General features: G+C 38.2%; 1 protein-coding gene and 1 long non-coding RNA gene across 3 annotated transcripts in view; both read right to left on the minus strand.

Moving 5' to 3' along the window:
* Nucleotides 1-3,876: 3,876 nt before the first annotated feature.
* LOC112486516 (uncharacterized) lies at nucleotides 3,877-6,576 on the minus strand. The gene is made up of 2 exons (XR_003048971.1): nucleotides 6,368-6,576; nucleotides 3,877-5,148 (listed from the first exon to the last, which is right to left on the minus strand). It is a non-coding gene; the product is annotated as an uncharacterized LOC112486516 (long non-coding RNA).
* A 524-nt stretch (nucleotides 6,577-7,100) lies between these two features.
* Nucleotides 7,101-10,833, minus strand: part of snx2 (sorting nexin 2) — a 17,026-nt gene continuing 13,293 nt past the window's right edge. For both annotated transcript variants that reach the window (XM_017043136.2, XM_008336470.3), the window contains 3 exons: nucleotides 9,768-9,848; nucleotides 9,260-9,331; nucleotides 7,101-8,886 (listed from right to left, as the gene is read on the minus strand). In XM_017043136.2, coding sequence (XP_016898625.1) covers nucleotides 8,836-8,886; nucleotides 9,260-9,331; nucleotides 9,768-9,848 — 204 coding nt within the window. In that variant the 3' untranslated portion in view covers nucleotides 7,101-8,835. The remainder of the gene's footprint in view (nucleotides 8,887-9,259; nucleotides 9,332-9,767; nucleotides 9,849-10,833) is intronic.

Consider the following 10,833-nt stretch of genomic DNA (forward strand, 5'->3'; position numbering starts at 1 on the left):
CTACGTGTTGTTGGGGGGTGGGAAGAAAAACCCAGTTACCCGGAGAAAACCGATTAGCAGTGCAGTAACCACACCGGCCACCGTGTGTCCCAGTGTGCAGTATGTGTCTGTAAACGTCTGTATGTTTGTTGTAGCGTTGAGAATACCACCGTGACACCACCTTTCTTTGAATCGCCATCAATCACCACCAGGGTTCGATCTGGTAACCTCTTTGCTATCAATCGAATGTGCTAACCGCTACTCCACTGTGCAACGATACAAAATCCTAGATTCAAACTGCAAGATATTTTAAAATATTTTTTTCAAATACATTTCCGCAAAGAACCCGGTCGTTAACACCGTATGTTTGACATAGCCGTGCACAGGACCGCACTTTTCTCGATGACAACGCCAATCATTGGATCGGATTTGAACCTGACGACCTTCCGATCCGAGCAAAGTCCACCCCCACTCTGGAATCCGTTGACAGCAACTACTCTTACCTGTGAAACTAAAGCGCAGCTGCACCAGTAGATGAAGAAAACTGACCCGTGAGGAGGTAGAAGGCAGAGTACGACCGGAACAGAAATCAGACGAAGGAACAGAGGAGGAAAGTTGGGAGGTGACCAGATACAAACCGAGGATAGGAAATGAGAGAAGGGAGAAGGAAGTAAAGAAGGAGGAGTGAGAAGAGATGGGGAACCTCTATCAGCAGATAAGAGAAAGAAATTGATAAATTGTTAGCGGGCAGCGAGCCTCTCCCGGCCTCTTATCTCCGCGTCTTCATGAACTCGGGACACATTTCATAGAAATTTGCGAAATCAGGAAAGCTGGGTATGGCGCCATCTATCACGGAGGCCGACAGGATCGTACATCCTCCCAACTTCACAATAACTCCACAATTGGCACTTTTTTTTTCTCTTTTACTTTCTTAACAATTACACACACTCGGAGCCCGTATCGCAATGTCACACCGAGGGTCTGTTTCTTCTAAGGTCAAACACACACACACGGGCATGACTGAAGAGTTTCAGTTGAAAACCACCGGAGTACGTCGTAAATCTACCAACGGTGACACGGCGGGCTTCGTTACGTCTGGTTTTGAGAGACCGTTTGCGTCGAGGTCGGAGCGAACAAAACGTGACGAGACATGGCGACGACAACAGGACGTGGAAACTGAGGCGAGAGAAGCGTCAGGGCAAAGGTGACGACAACACACGGTAAAGACAAAATAGTGGCGGAAATCAGAGAGAATCAAAGAAGTAGAACAGACGAGAATTGATCGCAGATACTATATCCAGCTAAAAACACGTCTTAATTAATTACAAACCCAAATATTAATTAATAATTATCGATATCTCCAAACAGTTGGTAAACGAACGCATCCATCTAATACTTTTGCACAGTACTCGGTACTAGGTTTTACTGCGTGATGAGTGGGTTACCCTTCCTCTAACTGACCCTAAAATCCTAAACCTAATTCAGATTTGATCAAGTTTATATATTTTTTACGAAATCCCATCTAAAGGCACGTTGTTAGGCTGCCGACATTTAATTTTTATCTTTACGGCAACTTTACTGCCTCCTCCTGTAAGTACGCCTGAATAATCGCCTCATATTTGTACATGTACAAAAATTGCAAAACCGTACGACTGCCATTTTTTCTTGAGCATGAACGACTTTGGTTTCCATCTCTTTTTTTTTTTTTTACACTTTTACGATTAATTCCCGTTGTGTTCAGGTGTAAATTTTGAACAGCCGAACATCGATCCTGTCCCTTGCTCCGTGAATCCTAAATACCTGCACGTACGATACTGCGAGGAAGGATTACTCCCGGAGTGGTCTGTAAGTTGTGTATGTGTGTGTGTCAGAGCCGTGCATGACAAACTGGTTTAATTTCAGGAGTGTCGCTGATATTTGTCTCACTGGCATCCCTGGTGTTGTTGTATTGGCCTTTTTTTTTTTTAGTTTCCCTTCAGATTTGAATCGGTGCTGCTGGAGGAGGAGGGGCGGGGGGTGTTAGCGCAGCCTTCTGCCCCGCTCCTCCCTCTGACAGCACTGAAATAATTACAGTACTGCCTCCTCCTTGCTTGCTGTTATATTAGCCCTCTTATCAGGCGGCCTAGGGGGGGCTGTTGATCAACTAAGGTCACTGTATCCTGACCACGGCACAACAGCTACATTTGGAGATATGATAAATAAAAGCCCCCGGGTTACACTGCAACAACACTGTTATCTGCCGCTGCTGTTGTTGCTGGGGTGCGTGTTTCAGACCCTACACTGAATTAGCCACCGCCACCGCCGCTAGAGGACGTTGAAGCGGCCGATGAAGACGCTACGGACAAACGTCGCTTATGTGCAAAACAGATGATCTGAAACAACAAATACTTCAACGCGACTACAGAAAACCTTCACCTACAACAACCAGGCTGCGATAAGGAGCGGTAGAGGGTGGGGTGAGGGCGCTACGTGCTGCTACATTATTCTCAAAGCAGGACGGCGACAGCAGCACTACTGCAATAATAGATGCATCTACATTATCCTGATGTGGGGGCAGGGGGGCGAAGGAGGGGGTGAGAGGTGAGGAGGGTGAGCAGGAACAGATGTGCCTAGTTTATTCCAAAGATAGTGACGCGGGTCAAGGCGGAGGCGGTGGAAGTAAATACAGCTACATTACCGCGGAGTCATGTGAGAGCGAGAGGTGAGAGGCGGCGCGCAAGGAAAACACATGCAGACAAATTATTCCAGATTTGGGAGCTGAAATCTCAGAGTCGGAGGTGAGGAAGGAACAAGCGCTGCACCATTACTCTTTGGCTAAACGGATAATCGGAGGTTAAAGATGCGGGTTTGCGAACATTACTCTCCATCCAAAGCCACTGTTAGCCTGTACTGTACATATGAATGTGAGTCCACATCCAAGAACTCAGCCTGGAGCGTGAGATAAGAACTTCAGCAAACATATAAAGGCTAAGTCCACACGCCTATCTTCTACACCAATGATTCCCAACCTCTGTGCCGTGGCCCACTAATGTGCTGTGGGAGATCATCGTCACTTAATTGGTCCCAAAACTATTATTTATTTATCGCAAAATATTTTTTTCTTTGTTCGTCAATGCGTGACCGGCAGAGCAATTCAATCCTCTTCCGCTAGGTGGCAGCAGACGGCTATTAAAACTCAAAAGATCTTGAAGAAGTGTCTTTCTTCAATTCCTGCCAGTTTTTCACTGTTTTTAGTCAATTATGAGGTCATTTAAATCAGAAGATTATTATATTTCATTATATATTTTTTGTGAGATATTTGTCAGTGGTGTGTCGTGGGGTTTTTCCTGATGATATATGATATATATATTTTATTTTTTTTTTTTCCTGATGATATATTTTCCTGATATATATGTGCCATCGCTCAAAAAAGGTTGGGAAACAATGTTTTATACTACTGTATCTCTGTTTTATTGGGGATTGGTGAGTTATCGCTAACAGAGACTTTTATTTAAAAAATAAGTGTTGTTTATGATCATTGTTTCCCAAAGACTGGGTCGCAAGATTTTTTTTTGGGTCATCTCGCATCATGTTTCCCGGGAGTGGGTCGCGAAGGTTTGTGACTTTTAAAATTTTTAAAATACGGGTCCCCAGGAAAAAAGAATTCTGTCAGTGAACAGAGCAAAAGAAAATAGTCAATAAAAGTAAAATTAGCATATTTCATGAGTTAATCACTGGAAAGGTCTTCAAAGCAACGAAAACTTTTAAGAAAGTATCAGGGTAACATGTCTGTAGCAACTGGACAAAGTAGGTTTTTTTGAAGACGTCGTCAAAAAAACCTACTTTCGATGTAACTATTTTTAGTATTAGGGGAACATTTGTCTTTGTAAAAATACGTAATAATATTTTGAACTAAAGTTCAAAGTTGAACATGATTTATTAGACCATTATTAACGTCACTGTGGAGCACCTAATTTTGAATAAAATTCAAAATAAAAAACAACCAATAAAGAGTCTCAGTGACATCATTTCCTTTTCTCTGTACAGCTGTTGAGTTCGTTGGCAGAGTTTAAGTCCAGTCTTTGGGAACCAATCCAGTGCTGTTAATATCCCATTGTTTTTTTCCCCCCTGATTCCGTGTTCGTTTGTCACTTTCAGCGGGTTCATGAATACGATCAAAATGTCGATATGTTCCTTTACAGACGCTGTTACATCATGTCACTGTACAGGGGGAGGTAAACTCCACTACTTGCTGAAATGCAGCACCAAATCAATACAGAGTCTCCCGTTTGGTTTTACCAAGCAGATCTTGAAGGACGTTCTACAGTTCCTCTACCGATTGTCATTCCCCGCGTCTTTTGTTCAAACCGAGGTCCGGTTCTTGCTTGATGTTGCACGTCTGAACCTTTCCTTCCTCGTCCCCCTCCTCAGTCGACGGTATTTCAGCCGCAACCGTTCCATTCAGTCCATTTCTGATGAGGCTTCGTCGGACGGTCGACGGATGCACCGAGGGGCCCGATGCATTTCTGAGCTCTTGCGCTAGGACTTTGTTGGATTTCTTTCCGTTTCTTGACAAAGATACTTTGAGATACTTCACATCAGACTTGGACAGTTTTTTCGGTCGGCCGCTTCGTTTCCTGTCCTCCAGTTTCCCCGTTTCTTTGAACTTCTTGATGATTGCCTGTACGCCACATCGCGATATTCCAAGTTTTTGACTAATAGCCGTTTGGGAAACATTCTGTTGGTCCATGAAAATTATACGTTGTCTCTCAAGCTGAGTAATTTTGGGCATCGTCGCGGATTTAGGATTTTAGGTCGTTGATCAGCTGTATGAAGTTATACCGCTTAAAAACTTAAACGTGAATTTAAGTTTTGAGGATATGAGACCAAAAGTAACTTACGAAGTTCTGAACGATTCATTTCTACTATATTTTTCTCCCAGTATGTTTTTAAACAACTCTGTACATTTACGTCAAATCCATCTTTGTCCTCAGCAGAGTCACAAAGTTCAGTCCAATCCCAGATTGTCCTTCCTTCTGAATAATCAATCTCTATGTTATTCCTGATTTATTTGACTTGAGGACTTACTGGTGTACTTTTGAAAAAAAAAAAGTCTTGCGTCTCCCTCCTCGGTCCAAAATTCCATCTCTGTGTGTCCTCTAACTTTCTTGCTTCCTGACGCTGCACCTCCTGCCACATAAACAAACATTTAGTTTCATTAACAATGTCCAGACGGCTGAGAAATATATATAAAAAAAAGATTTCTCTTTTTCATTAGATAAGGCTTTATTCTTCCAACCCGAGAAAATGCAGGTCACAGCAGCAGAGAGATAAAAAGAAAAGTTGAAAAAAACAAAACACAGATAGATTTTACTTTTTTTTTACATTTTACATTACTTTTTTTTTTTCAAATAGCAATCCCTCCTGGTCAAATGAATAATAAAGTTGCAGGTGACAATGTAATGTTTTTTAATGGTAAAAAATAAATAACTGTGGTCAAGTATTTCAATTCAATAATAATGGTCATGACACACCATTTTATTCTGTTTTACATGTGTACTGTATGTCACTTTACTGACTACTACAATCATATGCAATGGATTTACATTCATTGCTATCGTTTTATGTGGTTTACTACACACTCTATACTATACTATTTGAATTACATATTTAAACAAATAAAGCAAAATAGAGAAACAGCTTCTTCTCGACGACATTAAACGTCTCCTGGCTAAGCAGGTTAAGCAACCTGGTCGCGATGTTTTCCTTAAAAAAAAGACGTGTCTTCTGTGGGTAAAATATTGTTGAAAACATTTAAAATATTGTTGAAAAATTCTTTAAATTCTCGGGAAAAAATACAGTAAACTCATACTTCCACCTTAACCTTCGCGCGGTACTTTATATTATTGCTATAGTGTATTATTACCAAAGGGGTGAACTTTTAAACCGATGTCAATTAATAATTTTAATCACTTTAAAATCGTGTTTCGAGTGTTAATGTAAAAGAAAACACATAAAAATGTAAATATAAATACAAGTTATTTACCTTTCTTTCATGTATTTGAATCTATTGAGTATTTTATGACAGTTGCAGACCCGCGAAATTAACTACAGTAATTGGGGGGATATTTATTTTACCCTGGTAACAACTGAATGCTGAAATCTGATTGGATGAAAGCTCTAACGTAAACACACAGCCTCGGAGGCGGCACAGTGGAAAAGGAGAAGTGATGAAATTCAGACTGTAGAATACTGGAAGTTATTTATGGATATCGATGTAACAATTATGACGCTAAATTAACCCCAATACGGTTTGGGTTAACGGAAAATATTTACTGTGAAAAAAGCAGAGAAGAAATGAATGGAAAAGGCTAACTGTCTAATCCGGACGTAATAAAGTCTTACGTACCTCCCGGAAAAGCTCGTTATTCAGGAAACTGACTATGACACATCCATATTTGAGTAAAAAACAAAACAAAACACGCTGCTTATACTGTCAACATTCGAATAAAAGGAGCAACAGTGGAGCAGAACGAAGGATGTAGAGCTGAAGTGTAACGTAGGGAAACGTTGGTGCAACTCTCAAAAGAGTCCTGTTGAATTCCAAGCGCTGCCGCTAATGTTCCGCCTCAAGCTAAACAATATTAAACTGCCTGTTAATGTCTACGGAAACATTTTATATGTGTTATTAAATCAATATTATGAAGATATATGTTTTTAATCATCGATTATTAAGGTAGTTATATATTTTTCTAAAGATTTCAGAAGTAAGAAACTCGATTTCTTCAGGTTTTCTGAAGATGTTTTAAGACGTTCGGCGCCAATTGCCTACGTGGAAACTTCTGGAATATCGCTATAAATAGAAACAGCCGAAGAATACAGCATTCTATATATAAGTATAGAGTATTAAAAATAGAACAAACATACGTACGTGAACGTTATAGTGTATTTTAAGTGACAGAGATAAATTTAAAATAGTGCAAATCTGTTAAATTTGAATTTATATATAAAATAAACAGATCAGCCCCAAACGGCTGAAAAACATTCATAGTTGCTGAGAAAAATCTACATTTACTCTAAAACTTATTAATGGAGTACAAGAGGAAACGCAATATACAGGTAAAAAAAAAACACTGAAAAGATTAATAACATACGTTCCTTTATTTGTTTTAAATTAAGTCTTCAAACATGTGCTGCAGGACGCAGTGTCAAACCAAGACTTCAAAAAACCTGCATGAGATCATTATGGAATAACAAAGTAAAAGAAACACCATCAGGAATGAAATACAAAAAGGACCAATCAAAAACAGTGATGGATGATTTAAGATTTGATGGAAACAGCGACCGGTGATCAGTAAAAGAAAAATATCTGCCACGAAATAGATCCTCTTCATTACTCCGATAGTTAAACACTGTCGCACCGACGTGCACGAAGATGACCCTCACGGGTAAAAGCTGCTCTCTGGACACATGAACACGCCAAAACACACACACCGCAGTCAACCCTTCATTTAACTCTTCAGGAACACATGAATGCAACACACGTTTCTTAAAAACGACAAAATCTCGTTTGAGTTCCTGTCAAAAAAAACAAATCACACAAAACGAAATTCCCAAAACATGTTATTTTCCTCTTAACCAGAATAAGATGCGTGAAGAAGAAACCCAACTGAGGTTCGGTTCACAGCCGACGGTCATGACTGACACATCTGTGTAGAGAAATCACGAGATGATGCAGTGTCGAAAAAAATGCTGACTTCCTGTTGGTAAACAGAGAAAATCTCACCTGGTTATCAACACAGAGTTAAACAGTTTACTGCAAATACTCCCGATACAAGAGAAATACAATAGTTAATGTTAATCGTTTCACCGCACGTTGGTTTCCTCCGAAAAAAAAAAATTGGCAAATTTTAGTTTACGATAACTGTACCTAAATAATAAGGCATAAAACTAGAAGTAACTTCAAATTCTGACGACCGCTAGTTTTCTCGGTTATTTGAAAAATCAGAATCTTTGGGTGAAACGCAGACTGACGTCATCGCTGTATCATCTGCATATGTGAACACCGTAACTCCCACCGTTTCAGGTTAGTTACAAAACTAACTCCAAAAACTTCGGAATTCGTTTCTGTAGAGTATTTGTCAGTAGCAGTGAACGTCACCTCAGTGTTTTTTCCCTTTTCTTTGGCTAAAATAAAAAGTATTAAAAAAAATAAATAAAAAAAGTAGCCTTCACTTACGATCATACAGCTATTAAACTAAAACTCTGGTTTTAGAGAGCGAAACAAATATGAGCGCTGCAGTCGGCACTCCTTTTGTCACTGATTCCACTTCAGTTTCACAACTTAAATTTCCTGACCATGAAGTTTTATTTTATACATTTACTGAAGAGTTTTTTGGTGAGATAACCAGTAAAACACCTGGCTACTAGCTGACAACGTCAGTTAGTTAGTAAGTTAGTGATGCGTTCAATACGGAGCGATTTAGCTGTTAACATAAACCTCGTTTACATTCATCATCATTATTTTGAAATTATAATTTTTTCTTCACAGAATTCTGAAGAGGAAACAGTATGAGGAGTGACCAGCTAATGCTACGACAGTGAACGTTAATCAAACCTGATCGTGTCGAACTGAAAACAACAGATGACGGGACAGAAACACGGCACAGATCAACAGAATACATTCAGATTTAAGAGTGTAAAAAAAAAAAAAAAATCAAAATATTAATTTCTCCCCAGAAATGTCGCGTTGAGCAGCCTCTTCTTCACTTAGCAGGGGGGGAGGAAGGGAGGCCGAGAAGGACGGGGTGCATTGTGGGTAGTGTAGTTTGAGCAGAGCCAGTCAGAACTGTCTGTTGTTACAGTGTGTTGCCAAGTCTATGAGATGGCCTTGGCCTCAGGTAAGAAAGCCTCCCAGTATTTTATCATCTGCAAGAGAATGGGTGAAATATATATTAAAATTTGTATTTTTCTTTGGTTGTGGTAGCCACACAAAATATTTGATCTCTCTGTGCAAAAAATATATTTAAAATTCCTTTCACATTAGAATCTGTGAGGTATTTAGGTTTTTTTCAGACGCGTTGTTTAATATATAATGTGTTCATGCAAATTATCATAAAATTAATTTAATCAAAAATCATTAAATCAAAACACACATCAGTAATGTAATGGATTAGAATCTTACTTTTTATTTATTTTAATCATCTTTTGACTCATTCACTTACAAAAGATATTTTTTCAATCAAAATGAAATATCAAACTTTAAACAACAACAAAAACAACAATAATTCCTTTTTATTACCTGCTGTTGTGACTGAACCAGGGATTCCAGGTATTTAACAATGATTGTTTTAAAGTCTTTTACTCTCTCTTTCTGTTGACAAAAACAAATTAAAGGAAAAACATTGGAGTTATAAAATATACATATATATATATATATATGTACATATCTAAATATGTATATATAAATACATGTATATATGTACATATATAAAAATATATATGCATATGTATGTGTGTATATACATATATACACATATATACATACACATACATATACATATATACATATATACATATACATATATGCACATACATACATATACATATATACATATACGTAGATATATACATATACATACATATAAACATACATATATACATACATATATTCATATACACATACATATATATACATATACATACATATACGTACATATACATATATACATACATACAGTATATACACATATACATATATATATATATAAGTTTAAAAAATAAAGATTAAAATTCTGAAAATTCCTCACCTCAAACCTACTGACTTCTTTACGAATGGTCTTGGAGATTTGTTCAAAGTCTCTCTCTCCCTGCTGCACCTTCACCTCTAGCTGCAACACACACACACACACGGAAAAAAAAACACAATAAAAAAAAAAAGTTTCTTAATAGACCGGTGTTTTGTATATAAAAGGGACAGAAATGCAGTAACTTAATGGTTAAGGTTAAACAAGCTCCATGTGCAGCGCCGTTGACGGTTCATTAGACTCTATTCCTGGATAAATACTGTGACCGTCACAGACAAACCGATCACTGTGACACCAGCTGGGAAGACTGACAACAAAAAGGACCAAAAACAGAAACTAAAACAACCAGGCTAAATGTAAGAAATGAACTTTGACCTTTTGTATACACGATGAAGCTCAGGTCATTACTGGAGTTGTCGGAAATAATAAAAAGTAAATAATTTTTGTTGAGTTTCCTTCATTTGACAGCCAGATATTAAATTTAAAATGAACGTTTTCCTACAAACCGCACACATTCCTAAAGTAGGAATTTGTTAGCTTAGGTCATTGTTTCCCAAAGACTGGGTCGCGACCCTCAGGTGGGTCGCAAGAAGTTTTTTTTTTTTTTTTTTTGACGAATTACGAATAATGTCTATTGACTTGGGTCGCGGATGTCCCCAAAACAAAAAAAGTTTGGGCAACATTGGCATAGGTTAGCTTGTAGCAGGATGCTAATGTAGCACGACAGGCCTTTGCAAAAGCTCTGGAAAAGTTATATCTGAAATAGAAAATATATATAAAAAAAAATTAAGAATTAAAAAACGCACTGGAAATTAAACATTAGGATCGTCGTTCCAAACAACTTTCCCACAGTTACTGGGAGCTTGGGGCGAAATAATTGGAAATAAATGTGGATTTCCGATCACCGACCTACGGATCCGTGAATCAAGATCAAGTAAAATTAAACAAAATTTAAAAAAAAAAAAAACCTGCCTAAGACTTTTGAACAGCACTGTCCATTCATCCAGATTTGATTTTTTTAAAAAACGACCAATGCTCCTGACAGTCAAGTCCACTTCTTACACTTCGT

Source organism: Cynoglossus semilaevis, chromosome Z (assembly GCF_000523025.1).
Source record: "Cynoglossus semilaevis isolate Cse_v1.0 chromosome Z, Cse_v1.0, whole genome shotgun sequence".
NCBI classification, from domain to species: domain Eukaryota; kingdom Metazoa; phylum Chordata; class Actinopteri; order Pleuronectiformes; family Cynoglossidae; genus Cynoglossus; species Cynoglossus semilaevis.